Source organism: Gordionus sp. m RMFG-2023, chromosome 1 (genome assembly GCF_954871325.1).
Source record: "Gordionus sp. m RMFG-2023 chromosome 1, tfGorSpeb1-WG-v2, whole genome shotgun sequence".
In the NCBI taxonomy this organism is placed as follows: domain Eukaryota; kingdom Metazoa; phylum Nematomorpha; class Gordioida; order Chordodea; family Parachordodidae; genus Gordionus; species Gordionus sp. m RMFG-2023.
Window position 1 is genome coordinate 53,943,650 of NC_088775.1, and position 19,539 is coordinate 53,963,188.

A 19,539-nucleotide genomic window follows, 5' to 3' on the forward strand; every position below is an offset into this window, starting at 1 on the left:
TAATATTACAACACGCCTCCTTTTATTAGGAACAAAAATCCTGGGCAAAATATAATTTTTTCGTCACTATACAAAAAAAATAAATCAGCGTATAAGCATTCAATAAATGATTTACATATTTTTTGAGCATTTTTATGTTTGTATTTCTTCTTTATCGCTTCATATACTCTCTCTTCAGTGATAGTCATCTCAGTATTGTTTTAATTGAATTAGAAAGTCGATTCTAACGTTTCTATCCTCCTTTCTTTTAGGCGAATTTTTTATAGTAGCCGTCATACATTTGTTTTTATCTTAATATCGCGTACGTTTGGACATACGGTGGTCGTGGACAGTGGTTGCTTATTATTACACGATTATCTACACCATTGAAATCTACGTCTTTATTAACCTGGAATTTTCTTCATTTTTTACAATTTCTCTTTAAACCATTTCTATTCAACTCTATTCCGTAATTGATCTCTGTGCCTGACCCCTTCACTGTTATCATCAAATTTTACCCTATTTAATTTGTTTCTCAAATTTTCTATTACTACACCTTTCTCCCATTTTTTTGAACTTTCATAAAATCTAATCCATACTAATTGTCCAACCATATATTCCAATTCCCTTCTATCGATATCCTCTATAATTACAGCCGTTTTACTAGGCACGAACATATCCAAAAACATCCTTACCTTCCGGCCTATTATTTTTTCTGCCGGAGACAAACCTCCCATCGCATTACTATAATACAAATGCTTCACCCATATTTCTCCCTTTCAACTTTTTATTTTCTTCAACCATCCTTTAACTATCGCTACCATCCGTTCCGCTGTCCATTGTAACTGGGATGATACGATGGCGCTAACACATGATACAAACCCGTTCTCTCACAGAACCTCTTGAATTCCTGACAGATAAAAGCTGGTCCCCCATCCGATGCCACAGTTTTCGGAATACCAAACTTCGACCATACTTTCTTAAAATGTTTAATCACAATATTCCCAGTTAACCCATGAATTTCTTCAAATTCTATTCATTTGGAGAATGCATCTACACTTAATATATACTTTTTTCCTTCATATTCGAAAAAATCAACATGAATTCTCTCACCTGGTTCTACAATTTTTGGCCATGTACCATTTTTATCCTTACGGGGCAAGTCTGACCATGCATTGCAAATCTCACATTCCATCCCAACTTGGCAATATCCTCGTTCATTCTCGGCCACTATACGTATTCTCTTCCCCATTCATACGAGTAACTCCTTGATGACTCGCATATATAACATTCAAATTTCCCGATTATCACTTTTCAATAAAACAGATCCATGCTTTTCCCCGTTCCTAATCTCAACAAAATATCAGGTAATTTATTCTCCTTTCCCCTTCGATACCTTAAGTCCAAATCAAAACTTTCTACTAACAATAACCATCGCTGAAGTCTAGTCGACAACATCAATTCTTTATTATCTTTTTTAAATAAATGTATTAATAGCTTATGATCTGTAAAAACAACAAACTTCTATAAGGTATTCACTACACTTTGTCAATCCAAAAATCACAGCCAAAGCTTCTTGTTCTATCACTGAATATCGTTTTTCTACCTTTCTAAATAATCTCGTGAAAAATAAAACAGATCTTTCTATTCCATCTATTAGATGCAACATCGCCCCACCTACTCTTCTATCCAACAGTTTAACCTCCATTCCACTAATTTTATGACCCAAATATGTCGTTACTCCCAACACACTCTTTTCACGACTAGCCTTTTTTATTTCGAATTCTAATAAACATCTTCCCTATCATCATGCTGTTTCATCGTTATTCCAACAACCAAAACATCATCCATATAATAAAAAAACACCCTTTAAACCTTGGAAAACAGCAGCCATTGTACGCAGAGGCTGATACACTTAACCCAAACGGTAACCGAAAAAGGTAAACAATCCCTTGAAAGTCGTAATCGTCAACAATTTCCGAATCATTTTTGCCATCGGTTATTGCAAATATGCGCACGAAAAATCAATCTTGGAAAAATATTTTCCCTTTTTCAAACTGGCCAAAATTTCTTCTATTCGCGGTAATTGGTATTTTATCTCTACAACCCAAGGATTCAGTGTCACTCTAAAATCTGCGCACAACCTGAACTTACCGTTTGCCTTTCTCACAGGAACCAACAGAGTTGCCCATTCACTGTAACTGATAGGATAAATAATTCCTTCTCGCACCCAGTTATCCAACACTTTTCCCATTTCCGCCCTTTCAAATGGAACTCATACCGGACAATATTGCGGTATGAAACCTTCCTTTAAACGGAGATCAACTTCATAATCTACTAAAAACTCTAATTTCTCCTCAATAATTTTACTATAATTATTCATTAAAATTGCCACGACATTCCGCCAATTCTCCAAATTCAGCAATTGTTCCTTCCTTCCTCTACATTACTCTCTTCTTCCTCTTTTTTCCTTACAAATTTCGCCGGGAATTTTTTTAACACTGGTATATCCTTCTTTTCATTATCCAGTTCCACACTTCTTGACTAATAATTTTCTCCTCTACACTTTCATTTTTGATTAGTACTTCTACTCTAATTTGAATTGGTTACTTTATAATTTATAATACTAGTAGATAGCCCGTCAAAAATGACGGGGAATTAGAATTTTCTTCTTACTTTTATGAGTTATTTGAAAATAATGTCCAATTTTTACTCTTCCCTCTCCCCTTCAGGCCAGGTTCAATCCATTAAAACTAAGGGTAAATACTATGGTTTGAGTAAAAATAATTTAAAGCTTTTACTTGATAATACCAATATTATTTGTTAAATATTACTGATCACTTAAACCTAATATTTAATATTAAAAAATTTCCAGGCAATACAAAGCCATAATAAGTTTGAAAAATTCTCCCAAACCCAATGAAAGATCATAAAATTTTGGTAGATGGAACTGAAATGAAATATTTAAATAATCATAAGGAATTTAAAAATACAATCAAAACAGATTTTCATGGGCCTTCGTTTTTTATCAGGCCGAGCCCAGGCCTGCAAAAAAATTTGTTTTAGGCCAATGTCTGACCCAAAGTTAATAATAAAAAATTTCTCAAGAGTCCAAGCACATAATAATTTTGAAAAATTTTCCCCAAGCCCAGCCCAATATAATTTCTAAAAATATTTTCCAAGCCCAGCCTAACCCAGAATAACTATATAAAAAAAATTTTCAAGCCTGGCCAACCCATAGTAATTTTCAAAATTTTTTCCCACTCCTGGAGATAAGTAAATCTCTAAAAACCATATCTATTTTTTTATTCTATTTTAACCCCATTTACCTGAAGGCCATGTAAATATTTTGTGTTAAATATTACATCTATGCCTAATATTAAAAAAAATTTCCACCAGGTCCACGTACTTGGGAAAATTTTCTCAAACCCGCCAAAGACCATAATAATTTTGGTAGTTGAGAACTGAAATAAAATATATATAATGTCACAATGCATTTAAAAATACAATCAGAATATGAAAGTTCATGGGCCTTGGTTTTTGATCAGGCCTGGCCATGTCTTTAAAAGAAATTTTCAGATTTCTAGCCCATATTTAAAATTTAAAAAATTTCAGGAATCTAAGACTATATTACAGTGGCGTAGTCAGAATTTTATCATGGGGGGGGGGGCTTCGCCCCCCCAAACCTCCCATTTTTTTTGAACACTTAATTGCTTATATTTTTGGATTTGTTAAAATTGTTTTATATTTTCATATAACAAAATTTTATGGTATTTTATTATATATTTTACATTCCTTTATTTAATCATGTATATATTTTTATTAATTAAAATATTTTCAAAATGTTGATATTTTATATAATACATATTTTAATATTAAAAATTATAATGTATAAAGACTCTATTTAAAAAAGTAATTTTTTACAATTAGATAAAATATGTGTAATTCTTATGCAAATAATGGTATTTAAAAAAATTTGATGATATTATCTTATAAATAATACTTTTTTTACAAAAAAAAATTGATTATATATTAAAACTAATAAAATTTTATTGCTATTTTTTGATTTGAATTTAAAAAGAGAGATCTACTTTTCTCTGAGATTTTGCTAATTCATCTAGAATCAAATTTTTATCTAAAATAATCTCCTTATAAATATTCAATAGGGCAAATCCATTTAAACGTTTTTCACCGGTTGTTTCTTAAATAGGTTTTTAACCTTTTTAAAGTTGAAAAAGACCTTTCATTTGTGCAGGTACTAATTAGCAAGGTAGCTAAAATAATTAATAATGTTTTGATATTAGGCATGGAATCTAAAATGCAATTACACATGGAAAGGGCCTGCAGAGCATTTTTTGGTCGCAAAGAATACTCTATTCTGTCAAGATTTTTATACCACAATTCGACATCACAAAGTAACTTATCATATGAACCTACTAAATCATCAGCATAAAACTCTGAGATTTTTTTAATATCCTCTCATGTTTCAAGTGTAATCAACAGTTTAGACTCAACCGACAAAAGAAAATAAAAGCTTTTTAAAATATAATTATGACTAATAAATCTTTCTTTTAATTGAAGTAAAAATGTATCAATAAAGGGAATAAAAATGTTTATTTTATAAAAATCCTCAATCATAGATGCATCAATATTTGATCGATTGGACTGTCTAGAGATTACTCTAGGTTTAAAAATTTCAATTCCAAACATATTAGCAATCTCCTTTACTTTTTCGTATATTTCATGAAATTTTCATCCACATTATCTCTGATATTTGTTAATATTTCAACAATATCCTTTGCTCTATTCATTATCTCCCTTAAATCCAAACCAATTTTTTGTGCTAAAATCATATGTATAATTAAATAAAAAATAAACACATTGAATTGAAATTAAAAACTGTGGCTTAATAATATCCTGCAAAAGATTTCCGGCATCTGCTGAATCTTTTTCCTTGCTTGTATAAAATTCTAGTGCTGCAAAGACAACATCATATAGTTCAATAAAGAGTTTCACCGACTCTTATCTTTCGATGAATCTGGTCGGACAAAATCTTTTTAGTTTTTTTTTTCGATTTTTTGAGTCAATGTCATGATACGTTTGAATAAATAACTCCCTTTTTTGGGTGGTGTGAAGTTCATATTGAAAATGAGAAATATATATTTTTATAAAATGGAATATGACAAACTAGACAACTTTTATGAAATGCAAAATAATATAAAATTTATTTAATAAATATAAAAATAATCAAATGTGTATATCTATTATTATTTATAATAAATTTAAAACATAAAAATAAGCGTTTATTAAGAATTTATTAAATTTGCTATATTAATTTAAAAAATGTTTCCCCCAGCTACGTCCAATTTCATATTAATTGTTAAAAATATTTCCCAAGCCCAGGAAAACCCAGATTAATTTATTTTTTCTTTGGATTCAAAAAAATAGGTCTGATGTAAGGTGTTTATAAGAATTAAATCTGTCTAATGTACATATTTTTTTGCCATTTTATATTGGGAAAATTTTTCAAAATTAACATCAAATGAACATATCACCCTATTTTCCAAGAAGCACGACTGGAAATATCTAATTTACCCATCATTCTACTGGTTAGCTCCTGGAATTTATATGAAATTCATGAATACATATTAAAGTAACATGCTGAAAATATGTTCATCCTAATTTAAATTTTAAACAAACCACCACCCTTCCAAATGATTTATTACTTAGTTACAAAATACAAATTTAAGACTGCTGTTTTCTGAAAGTTCAATATAATATTCGGAGGAATAATAAGAATCAGGTTTTCAAATAATCCCATATATTTTTATAAATTTATGAACCAAGTTTATTTTATTTAAGAATCAAATTTATTTTTCACTGAGAATACAAAAAAAAATCGTTTTTATATAATATTTAATTTAAATTATCACCGAAGGTAACAAAATGACCTTTCGAAATAAATTGTAACTTGTATAATATCATTAACAATTAGAATTTGTATGGCTCAATGTCAAAAAAAGAAAAACAATTTAAAATTTGAATGTCATTACCAAAACAAAAAAAAACAAATAGTTTAAAAGAGAATAAATAAACAATTACAACTACTTAACAAATACATTGTTGTTAAATTACAATAGAAAAAATAAAAAGATATTCTAAGTTAACAAATAATAGGAGGTTAACTTTAATCATAGTCATATTATATATAAGTAAAACAAAAAGGTTATACATTTAATCAAAAATGTTATAATAAGTTATGAAATCATACATTTTACAATTTATGAAGTTATGAGAAAATATGCAAAACTATGGAATGCATGTCGAAAAGATAAGAGAGATGCAAATATTTACTTATGCATAAAAATTACCTAAAAGGTATATAGTAGTATAAAATTCAATGTGGAATGGATCCTTCTTAAGGGTTTTAACACAAAACTCATCTAGCAAAAATAAATTTTTAGATTATAAATTTCTACTACAAATGAATAAAAATTTAGTTTAAAAAATTTTTTAATTGTACACATAAATTAAAATTACTAAATATATACTTCATTAACATATTTTATAAAAATAATGGAAAATTTTAGAATAACCTCAATAAATATAAATTTTTAAATAACACCTAAGATAGGAAAATTTCTGATTCATCCATCATCAAATAAAGGAGAAAATTTTGATTCCCCAATATAATGGTATAAAATTTAAAATTATTCATAAATTCAAGAATTAAAATAGTATTTAAATAAATCTCTTATTCCTCTTGAATTGTTACTTAATGTATTTAAAGTTCTACTGATCCCTAAATATTCAGGAATAGGTATAATATTAGGTGTGTATTCAGTGCATTTAATTATCATTTGCAGGAATCTAATTGGACGAATATTTTTTAAAAGAATTTTAAAAATATAAGAAATACCTATTTAATAATTTTAATTTTAAAGTAACTACAAACTTTGATATCTTCTATTTGATTAATTTTGCCAGATTAAAATATATTTTTTTTTGCCAGATAAAAAAAAGTGTTTGCTGGGATTCGAACCTATGTCGATCATATTTGTAAGCGACGCTCTGGCCGATTAGGCCACAGACACTTTGCAAAATTAACGATTTTTTAAATATATATATATTATAAATTGTGAAAGTGTGACAAGGCTTTTATATATTATAGATATGCATCCCGTAACTCAAATTGCCTTGGATAAAGTTTCCACAAAACGAAGTTTTATAAAAATAAACTTATATGATATTTATAAAAATCGGTAGAACCTAGAATTTGATATTTCAGGATCAGCAAATTGCATTGGATATGTTTTCCACAAAAAAACGGGTTTATTGTGATCTTTCATTTGCCATATTTTAAATTTCTGTCAACTCCATTATGAAAGCAGAAAACAAGAAAGATAAAAAAATATAGCCACCTAAATAATCTTATGTTTGTTCATGTAATTCCAGACACCTATAGATCATTTGGACCCTAAGCCCTAAAATTATTTAAAACATAGCTACGCCATACCTAAATATTTTTTTAAAAGTTTTCTTTCCCTTTTAGGCTCTGTCATAAATATCAAAAATATAAATAAATTTATTTATTTTAAAATAAAAATAACATAAGCTATTTTTAATATAAAAATAAAATAGTGTTCTAAATCATTTCATCATTAACAAAAAATTTTTTTTTTTTAAATAATATAAATAAATAAATTTTGAAAAAATTTATGTAATTTTTATGAAAAAACTAGTAAGTAATATTAAAGGGGTAAGTCTATAAGTCGAAAGGCTTGCGCTTGGTATACGAAAGGCTAAAAAATAATAGGTCCGTGAAGTTGGCCCCACAATTTTTGATTTTCAATGGTTTATCAGTTAAGGTGATTAGTACCCGATTTGTACCGTTTTCAGTTCAATTTGTACCATCACCGTTTTTGAGATATTCAAAGAACAAAATGGGGGGGGGGCAACTTCACGGCAGCCTCCCAACTTTTAAGCTTAAAAATAAAAAGTTAGGTCTATAGATAATGATTTGTACCGTTTTCAGTTCGATTTGTACTATTACCGTTTTCCAGCTATTGACCGTTAAAGATATGGCGCCAAAAATAAAAAACACTCAACACTTATTTTTTTTAAAAAAATTTTAACGTACAACGGTAGAGAATTTTTTTCACTTCCTAATGATGCCTCAAATTAAGCTTTATCTTCATTATTTATTTCGGAAATCAAATTTTAAACCTTATATTATAGCGTGAAGTTAGCCCCCCCCCCCGATATTCAAAATTTGAGATTTTTCAAATTTTTAAAACGGGATTGATTTGTACCGTTTCAAACTCGATTTGTACTATTACCGTTTTCCAGCTATTGACCGTTAAAGATTTGGCGCCAAAAATAAAAAACACTCAACACTTATTTTTTTAAAAAAATTTTTAATGTACAACGGTAGAGAATTTTTTTCACTTCCTAATGATGCCTCAAATTAAGCTTTATCTTCATTATTATTTCGGAAATTAAATTTTAAACCTTATATTATAGCGTTAAATTAGCCCTCCCCCCCCCCCCCGATATTCAAAATTTGAGATTTTTAAAATTTTTAAAACGGGATTGATTTGTACCGTTTCAAACTCGATTTGTACTATTACCGTTTTCCAGCTATTGACCGTTAAAGATATGGCGCCATAAATAAAAAACACTCAAAAATTTTTTTTAAAATTTTTTAACGTACAACCGTAGAGAATTTTTTTCTCTTCCTAATGATGCCTCAAATTAAGCTTTATCTTCATTAATTTAAAAAAAAAAAATTTTTTGAATGTTTTTTATTTTTGGCGCCATATCTTAACGGTGAATAGTTTGAAAACGGTAATAGTACAAATCGAGTTTGAAACAGTACAAATCAATCTCGTTTTAAAAATTTGAAAAATCTCAAATTTTGAATATCGGAGGGGGGGGGGCTAACTTCACGCTATAATATAAGGTTTAAAATTTGATTTCCGAAATAAATAATGAAGATAAAGCTTAATTTGAGGCATCATTAGGAAGAGAAAAAAATCTCTACCTTTGTACGTTAAAAAAAAATGTTGAGTGTTTTTTATTTTTAACGCCATATCTTTAACGGTCAATAGCTGGAAAACGGTAATAGTACAAATCGAGTTTGAAACGGTACAAATCAATCCCGTTTTAAAAATTTTAAAAATCTCAAATTTTGAATATCGGGGGGGGGGGGCTAACTTCACGCTAATAATATAAGGTTTAAAATTTGATTTCCGAAATAAATAATGAAGATAAAGCTTAATTTGAGGCATCATTAGGAAGAGAAAAAATACTCTACCGTTGTACGTTAAAAAAAATGTTGAGTGTTTTTTATTTTTAACGCCATATCTTTAACGGTCAATAGCTGGAAAACGGTAATAGTACAAATCGAGTTTGAAACGGTACAAATCAATCCCGTTTTAAAAATTTGAAAAATCTCAAATTTTGAATATCGGGGGGGGGGGCTAACTTCACGCTAATAATATAAGGTTTAAAATTTGATTTCCGAAATAAATAATGAAGATAAAGCTTAATTTGAGGCATCATTAAATTCTCTACCGTTGTATGTTAAAAAATTTAAAAAAAAAATAAGTGTTAGGGTTTTTTTTATTTTTGGCGCCATATCTTTAACGGTCAATAGCTGGAAAACGGTAATAGTACAAATCGAGTTTGAAACGGTACAAATCAATCCCGTTTTAAAAATTTGAAAAATCTCAAATTTTGAATATCGGGGGGGGGGGCTAACTTCACGCTATAATATAAGGTTTAAAATTTGATTTCCGAAATAAATAATGAAGATAAAGCTTAATTTGAGGCATCATTAGGAAGTGAAAAAAATTCTCTACCGTTGTACGTTAAAATTTTTTTTAAAAAAATAAGTGTTGAGTGTTTTTTTATTTTTGGCGCCAAATCTTTAACGGTCAATAGCTGGAAAACGGTAATAGTACAAATCGAGTTTGAAACGGTACAAATCAATCCCGTTTTAAAAATTTGAAAAATCTCAAATTTTGAATATCGGGGGGGGGGGCTAACTTCACGCTAATAATATAAGGTTTAAAATTTGATTTCCGAAATAAATAATGAAGATAAAGCTTAATTTGAGGCATCATTAGGAAGAGAAAAAAATACTCTACCGTTGTACGTTAAAAAATTTTTTAAAAAAATATATGTTGAGTGTTTTTTATTTTTGGCGCCATATCTTTAACGGTCAATAGCTGGAAAACGGTAATAGTACAAATCGAGTTTGAAACGGTACAAATCAATCCCGTTTTAAAAATTTGAAAAATCTCAAATTTTGAATATAGGGAAGGCTAACTTCACGCTATAATATAAGGTTTAAAATTTGATTTCCGAAATAAATAATGAAGATAAAGCTTAATTTGAGAGGCATCATTAGGAAGAGAAAAAAATTCTCTACCGTTGTACGTTAAAAAACTTTAAAAAAATAAATTTTGAGTGTTTTTTATTTTTGGCGCCACATTTTCAAGGTTAGCTGGAAAACGGTGATGGTACAAATCGAACTGAAAACGGTACAAATCATTATCTATCGACCTATTCACTTTTTATTTTTAAGTTTAAAAGTTAGGGGGCTGCCGTGAAGTTGGCCCCCCATTTTGTTCTTTGAATATCTCAAAAACGGTGATAGTACAAATCGAACTGAATACGGTACTAATCACACCAACTGATAAACCATTGAAAATCAAAAATTGTGGGGCCAAGTTCACGGACCTAAATACTGCCTTGCTAAACTGTCTTGCTAAAGATCAATTAATCATAATAAATCATAATTTGATGATATAATATCTTTTAAAAAAATATCTTCAAAAACATTTTTTTTATTTTACATAAATCAATTTTTAATTAATTAAAAAATTGATATTAATTTTCAAATAATTTAAAATTCTATTTTTACTTAATATTATTGGAAAAAAAATATATTTACTAGCTTATTACAACTTAAATTTTATTTTTCAATTACAAAATATAACAAATTTATATCCATAAGAGGGCGTTAAATACCTAAATATGAAAATGTATTCTTAGGAAACCAGAATAAATATTGGATAGCGCTTTTTTTGTATTTGGGTGTAAATACATGTGAAAAACCTAAATAATATTTAAAAAATAGAGGTTTCTTTGAGATTTAATTAATGAGTAGGTTTAGAATCGAAAAATAGTAGAAAGTTTGTAAGGAACATATTGCTGGCGTTATTGATCAAAATCTCTTCATTTTTGGTTTATACGTGTATATTTAGGTGTTAAACATTATCCTAAAAAATATTTTGAAAATATTACGATTTCACCGAATGCCGAGCTTAAAACCGACCAATTACTAAATATTCGATCGACCAAATTTGGTGTTAATATTATTTGGAAAATAATCATTTTGGGTTTATTTATCTATATATACGTGTAAATCATTATCGCAAAAAAATATTTAAAAAATATCGTGATTTGACAGATCACCGATTTGAAATCGGCCTAATGACTAAATACTGCCTTGCTGGCATTATACATGGAAAATTCTTCATTTTTGGTTTTTACGTGAACAATAACGTGTTAAGCATTATCCTAATTAATTTTTTGAAAATATTATGATTTGACCGAATGGCGAGCTCAAAACCGACCACTTACTAAATTTCGATCTACCAAATTTGGTAGTAATATTATTTGTAAAATTTTCATTTTTGGTTAATTTATCTATAAATACGTGAAAATCATTATTCCAAAAAATATTATAAAAATATCGTGTTTTGACCGATAACCGATTTGAAACCGAAATACTGCCTTGTTGGCGTTATACATGGAAAATTCTTCAATTTTGGTTTATACGTGAACAATAACGTGTTAAGCATTATCCTAATTAATTTTTTGAAAATATTATGATTTGACCTAATGGCGAGCTCAAAACCGACCACTTACTAAATATTCGATCTACCAAATTTGGTAGTAATATTATTTAGATAATGTTCATTTTTGGTTAATTTATCTATAGATACGTGAAAATCATTATCCCAAAAAATATTTTAAAAATATCGTGATTTGACCGATAACTGATTTGAAACCGAAATACTGCCTTGCTAGCATTGTACATGGAAAAATCTTCATTTTTGGTTTACACGTGAACAATAACGTGTTAAGCATTATCCTAATTAATTTTTTGAAAATATGATTTGACCGAATGGTGAGCTCAAAACCGACCACTTACTAAATATTCGATCTACCTAATTTGGTAGTAATATTATTTGGAAAATGTTCATTTTTGGTTAATTTATCTATAAATACGTGCAAATCATTATCCCAAAAAATATTATAAAAATATCGTGTTTTGACCGATAACCGATTTGAAACCGAAATACTGCTTTGTTGGCGTTATACATGGAAAATTCTTCAATTTTGGTTTATACGTGAACAATAACGTGTTAAGCATTATCCTAATTAATCTTTTGAAAATATTATGATTTGACCGAATGGCGAGCTCAAAACCGACCACTTACTAAATTTCGATCTACCAAATTTGGTAGTAATATTATTTGTAAAATTTTCATTTTTGGTTAATTTATCTATAAATACGTGAAAATCATTATCCCAAAAAATATTTTAAAAATATCGTGATTTGACCGATAACCGATTTGAAACCGAAATACTGCCTTGCTAGCATTGTACATGGAAAAATCTTCATTTTGGGTTTATACATGAACAATAACGTGTTAAGCATTATCCTAATTAATTTTTTGAAAATATTATGATTTGACCGAATGGTGAGCTCAAAACCGACCACTTACTAAATATTCGATCTACCAAATTTGGTAGTAATATTATTTGGAAAATGTTCATTTTTGGTTAATTTATCTATAAATACGTGAAAATCATTATCCCAAAAAATATTTTAAAAATATCGTGATTTGACCGATAACCGATTTGAAACCGAAATACTGCCTTGCTAGCATTGTACATGGAAAATTCTTCATTTTTGGTTTATACGTGAACAGTAGCGTATTAAGCATTATCCTAATTAATTTTTTGAAAATAAAATTATAAGTGATTTATGGACTAACAACAATTGTGAGTCCATGAATCATGTTTTTAAAAGTTATACAAATTGGCAATCAAGTAATTTAATTAATATAATTGATATAATATATAATAAAGTACAAATACAAGAAAATGATCTCGAAAGAGCTTTGATATGAAAAGGAGAATATTATTTGGCTGAGGTGTATAAGTCATTTCTGATAGATTTATCAATTTGGGAGAAATTTAGTGAGGAAGATAAAAAAAAAAAGAGGTAGAAAATTTAATAAAAATAAGTAAAAAACGGGAAAAAGAAAATGTCATGTCATCATGCGGGGAATCAATACTTTTGAAGCCTAAAAATCTAAAAAACCATGTCAAAAAATTAGAAAAAAAAAATAGAATAGCATCAATAAAAAAAATTAAAATTGAAAAATAATAAGGCCCTAAACGTCGTACTCTTTTTCATATATATCAAATCAATTTTTTAATTTTACAATAGATTTTTGTATCGGAACATTGCTTCATCCTAATCATAGTTTTATAAAAAAATTTATTCACATCACATGCAAATATTAATTTTTTTTTAATTTTTATTCATATCGTCACAAATACCAAATTTTTTTTATTGACATCGCATACAAATATTAATTATTTTTAATTTTTATTCATATCATCACAAACACCAAATTTTTTAAATATTAATTTTTTGTAACTTTTATTCATTCATATCGTCACAAATACCAAATTTTTTTAAAATATTTTTTTTTACATCGCATATGAATATAATATTATAATTGATTATTCATAATTTCTATTTTGCTAAATATTTTTTAAAATATATGAGGAAATGATGATATATATAGATGAAAATAGTAGGGATATCTGATCCTCGTTTAATTATATTTATTTTTCGCTTTTGTTTTTAGTATAATTATTGTATCATATGTCTTTTATTGACATTAATTTAATAAAATTATATTTTATTTTTTGGATTAATATGATATTATATAATAGATAAAGAATTTTCTATGGATAACGCCAGCAAAGCAGTATTTCGGTTTCAAATCGGTTATCGGTCAAATCACGATATTTTTTTAAAATTTTTTGGGTTAATGATTTGCACGATATATAGATATTTAAACAAAAATGAACATTTTCCAAATAATATTACTACCAAATTTGGTCAATCGAATATTTAGTAAGTGGTCGGTTTTGAGCTGGCCATTCGGTCAAATCTTAATATTTTCAAAGTTTTATTTAGGATAATGCTTAACACGTTATTGTTCACGTATAAACCAAAAATGAAGAATTTTCCATGTATAACGCCAGCAAGGCATTATTTCGGTTTCAAATCGGTTATCGGTCAAATCACGATATTTTTAAAATATTTTTTGGGATAATGATTTACACGTATATATAGATATTTAAACCAAAAATGAACATTTTCCAAATAATATTACTACCAAATTTGGTAGATCGAATATTTAGTAAGTGGTCGGTTTTGAGCTCGCCATTCGGTCAAATCATAATATTTTCAAAAAAATTAATTAGGATAATGCTTAACACGTTATTGTTCACGTATAAACCAAAAATGAAGAATTTTCTATGTATAACGCCAGCAAGGCATTCGGTTTCAAATCGGTTATCGGTCAAATCACGATATTTTTTGGGATAATGATTTGCACGTATTTATAGATAAATTAACCAAAAATGAACATTTTCCAAATAATATTACTACCAAATTTGGTAGATCGAATATTTAGTAAGTGGTCGGTTTTGAGCTCGCCATTCGGTCAAATCATAATATTTTCAAAATATTTTTAGGATAATGTTTAACACCTAAATATACATGTATAAACCAAAAATGAAGAGATTTTGATCAATAACGCCAGCAATATGTTCCTTACAAACTTTCTACTATTTTTCGATTCTAAACCTACTCATTAATTAAATCTCAAAGAAACCTCTATTTTTTAAATTTTTTTTAGGTTTTTCACATGTATTTACACCCAAATACAAAAAAAGCGCTATCCAATATTTATTCTGGTTTCCTAAGAATACATTTTCATATTTATGTATTTAACGCCCTCTTATGGATATATATTTGTTAAATTCTGTAATTGAAAAATAAAATTTAAGTTGTAATAAGCTAGTATATATATTTTCCAATAATATAGAATTTTAAATTATTTGATATTTAAAATTAAAAATATGTTTTTGAAAAATTTTTTTAAAAAGATATTATATCATCAAATTATGATTGATTATGATTAATTGCTTTTTAGCAAAATAGCTTAGCAAAGCAGTTTAGCAAGACAGTATTTAGTCATACCGATTTTTATTTTCAATATTATTTTTTAGCCTTTCGTATTACAAAACCTTTCGACTTATAGTGCGATATTAAAGTATTTCGTGTCATTGTTATTTTTCGTATTTTATTCTCGTTTTTTTGTTTTTATATAATGTTTTTTTTTCGTTTTGCTTTTTAATTGAAGATTTCAGATATAATTCATATTTTATTATAAATTTTGAGGTTTTTTTCGATATTATTTTGGACACAGCCTTAAATATTTTTTTTCTTTTATATATATATTTTTTTCTTTAATATATATATATATTTTAATTTATATATAAATGTGTAGAACTCTACATTTTTTATGTCTACTACTAGCTAAAGAGAATAATTTATATTTTTTCTTATTATTACAACACTTACATAGCCCAGATTACCGAACATATGCCAAGGCAACGTGACCCAATATATCCCTCACTTCTCTAGTCCCCGTGATACTGCCATTCATGGCGATTGTATTGACGCCATTTTCAATCGCCCAGTCCTCGACAATTTAGAAACTTTAACAAATGATATCTTAGGTATAATTAAAAACGAAACTTTTTATACATCGCATATCATCTCACTGATTCACGGAAGAGAATCCCCCCAAAAGTAATTTCCCGGGATGATCCTGAAAAAATATTAAATATTCTTTAGAAAATTAATAAATTAGGAAAAAATAATTCCCATATATATTTTCTCAGAAAAAAATTCCCCAAATAAAATATTTAAAAATTTTAAGAAAATCAACATTTATAAAAAAAATCCTGGAAAATATTTCCCTGTAAAAAAAATTCCTGAAAAAAATTTCCCATATAAAATTGTTAAACAAAATTATAAACAATAAAAAGCCATTAATATTAGACTTATCCTAATTTTTAAAATATTTTCAATTCCCTAAGCGATGTAATGTCTAACGTTAAAGCCTTATCCCGTACCCATTTTTTTTTTAAATTAAAATAAATGAATGCTTAACTATATCATTCCCTTAACCTAAACTACCACCTGGATAAGTTTCTGTGATATTAAGCAAAATGTTATTATAAGTTAATTATAATTGTCTGGCCCAGACTTTAATTTTTGAAATTTTTAAGACTGGCCGAATTTTTAAACCTTATAATTAGTCAGAACTGGCAGGTCTTTACCTTAAACTCAAATTTGTTTTTTAGAATTCACCCCTCGAAGTTTTGAGGTTTCAAGTAATTAAAATAAGATTGAATACCCATTTTCCCCAACTTTTAGATGTTTATGGGGAAGTATTTTAAAGGCATATTATGAATGGAAAAATGTTTATAAGAAATATTTCATATCAATTTCTTTTTAAAAATAAAATTTTTTTTACCAAAAATTTTACACATTTTAGATCCTCCTTTTTTAAAAAAAAATTATGAAATTATTAATCATTTCCAAGAAATTTTTAGAAATATATTTTTAAAGAAATATAAAATATCAAATTGGAAATTGGAAATTTTAATTGAGCGTTTTCTCAATTGCCTTCAAAAATGTTTGGCCATATTAACTTTTTTAAAAGTTGGAAAATAATAATGATTCGTTTAATGTAAATTTACTCCTCATATTCTTAATTCCCGAAAAATAATTAGTTTTCTTTAATTTTTTATCTGAGAATTGTAAAAATAATTTATTATAATCGTTTCATTTTCATCGTAATTACTCCATGCCGTTTTGGATCTGGTTGAGTTCGCGCTCTTTGCATTTTATTAAAATTTACGGCATAAATAAATATGCCAAGTTTCATTTATTTTTGACAGGGTCATCCAAAGCACTGGTTAATTTCCCAAGGAATCACCCTAATTGATTGCATCAATCATAACAAATCACACTTTATACATTATTTTATTATTTAAGTAATATTATATAGGCAAATGATTTTAAGATATAATTAAATTAGAGATAGACCTTATAGAAATACCATTATCACACTAGATTTCATCTGGGGTAAACTAGTGTTTCAAAGTATTTTAAATAGTTTAAAAAACCATGACTATAATTTAAAAGATGTTGTACCATTAGAAATTGAAGGCGGTGTTTTTTTATTGGATTATGTTATTATATATATTCTCCTCAAAAATAGAAAAGAAGCTGAATAGTAGCATCACTAGTAAGGATCTAACCGATCACCCATATCATTCCAAGTATCGTAATCGTCGGCCCAAGCAGTCAGACCATCTTTCTTCCTCCCATCTTTGCACATCGGTCAAGCGATCTATGCTTAAACAATCCCAATCACCGAAACATATGTTTGATAACATGAACTCCAATGCCACTGCAGAAGTATTATTTTATACTAACATGTTAATATACTTAGCATTTAAATTCTTTCATTTTTAGGCCAACCTTTTTTTAAAACATACTTATAATATATACATATACGGTTCACAAATATCATTTTCCAGTAGACCTAGGTTTTTGAATTTTTTTTGATGGGCTAGGTATAGGCCAAAATTATTTATTTTATCTTATTTAAAATAGTTGCTAACTTAAAGAAATATTGCAATTTTTTCTTCTTCAAATAATAAATTTTAGTATTGTAAACAAACCAATTGCCTAAATACACTTAAATATTGTTTATTTTTTTAATGCAATAAATTAAATTTTTGGATAAGGACTGGAGGGGGGGGGGGGGAGATTTTTTTAATATTCTATATGGGCGATGCCTGGGCCTAAAAAATTTTTACTGCAAGCCTGGGTCGGGCTTGATAAAAATTAAAGCCCGTGAAGGTCTTTGATTCGATTAACCCCAATGCCTTATTTTAAACTTTCGCATTATCTTTATAAACCCATATAGGAAGAAATCATACCTAGCAATTTGCCATCCGACAAAAGACCAGTGCCGCTAAGACGAAGGATATCCGCCGAAGCAGAAGCAGCCGCCATTTTGATAGGGGCTTTGCCTTTTTTGAAGTTCGGTCCAGGTCGACGCCAGAATCCCATATCCATTTTCGTTAGATTGAATCGCCCACTCATCTTGGAAGTTCCCTCGGTTGATTAAACTTGCTTCTGCCACTCTTTAAAAAACTTTTATTTGGATATATTTTTTAGCTAAGTAAATTGAAAGATTTTGAAATACAGGATATAATGGATGAGTATCACTCCACTTAAAAATATCACCTCCTTCATATATTTTTAAAATATTTTATATATAAAATTTACCGAAATTAGCATAAAAAAGAATAAGCTAGTGTTAAAAGATTATTAATACCCCATTGAATCTAGTTTATAAGTCAAATTTTTTTGCGCATCTTTATAAGTACCCTCAACTTCAGGAATGTTTGACAATACCAAGCATTTAACTTGAATTAGTAAGCTATAGCATTATTTTAGATATTATTTTCTCCTCATTGTTTATTCTAAACCCCATATTTATTAAGATCAAATATTCTAACACGGGTTCTACTTCTATCCTAGAGGTACCCTCCGTTCCTGTCAGATTTCTTTACATTTTGCTCGGGCCTAGCTCTTCCCAATTTACAAGGGACTCCTCTGACGAAGATGTCGGAGATAGTATATCTTACCTGGACATGGAAGGGGTTGCTGATTATAAGGAGGACTCAGATCAGGCTTTAGACGCTTATTTTAGCCGCAAAAGGTTTTTAAGATATATTTTTTTGTTTTTTAGCATAAGATTATGTAAACTACAATACGCACATATATATTAACAAAATTTTGAGTAGGGGATCATTCTTCTCCGTTTTATGGCGTAACAATGACTAACCTAAACTGGGGATTCATTTAATTGAAATCAGCTGTCAGTATGAGTAGAAGGCGCCATTGAAAATACTTTACTTTAAATATCTTTCACATTTTGTCTGTCTTTCAATGTACGTATGCTTTAAAATATATTTTAATGAATGAATCGTCAGTTTAGGTTAATGCCATTGAGTCAAACTCCAAATAATCCAAAGCCAACATCGCACCGTTTATTATTCTTAAAAATAGAAGGTTAGAGATGGAGTTCGATACTTTAAAAATATAGCAATGTAATAAACCATTTTTAAATATAATACGCAATTTCATTCTTGATTTATTGTTCCCATCGTTCGCATAAAATTAGAACGTCCACCATATCCTTGATTAAAGGTACCCCAAAACTTAAAACTTTCGAAAAGCTGGAAAGTGACATAGATTATTATGATTTGGGAAGATGTTTCGCCACTCTCATGGCTAACAAG

The 19,539-nt window shown here is 28.1% G+C and overlaps 1 protein-coding gene across 9 annotated transcripts in view; it reads left to right on the plus strand.

Annotated features, from left to right (window-relative positions):
• The window catches only part of LOC135922541 (uncharacterized), a 128,408-nt gene that overhangs the window by 72,911 nt on the left and 35,958 nt on the right, over nucleotides 1-19,539 (plus strand). For all 9 annotated transcript variants that reach the window (XR_010570955.1, XR_010570954.1, XM_065456926.1 and 6 more), the window contains 5 exons: nucleotides 15,735-15,888; nucleotides 17,442-17,641; nucleotides 18,156-18,350; nucleotides 18,739-18,956; nucleotides 19,422-19,539. Coding sequence is in view for 7 of the 9 variants with exons in the window: in XM_065456926.1 (XP_065312998.1) it covers nucleotides 15,735-15,888; nucleotides 17,442-17,641; nucleotides 18,156-18,350; nucleotides 18,739-18,956; nucleotides 19,422-19,539 (885 nt within the window). In the remaining 2 variants the exon portion in view is untranslated. The remainder of the gene's footprint in view (nucleotides 1-15,734; nucleotides 15,889-17,441; nucleotides 17,642-18,155; nucleotides 18,351-18,738; nucleotides 18,957-19,421) is intronic.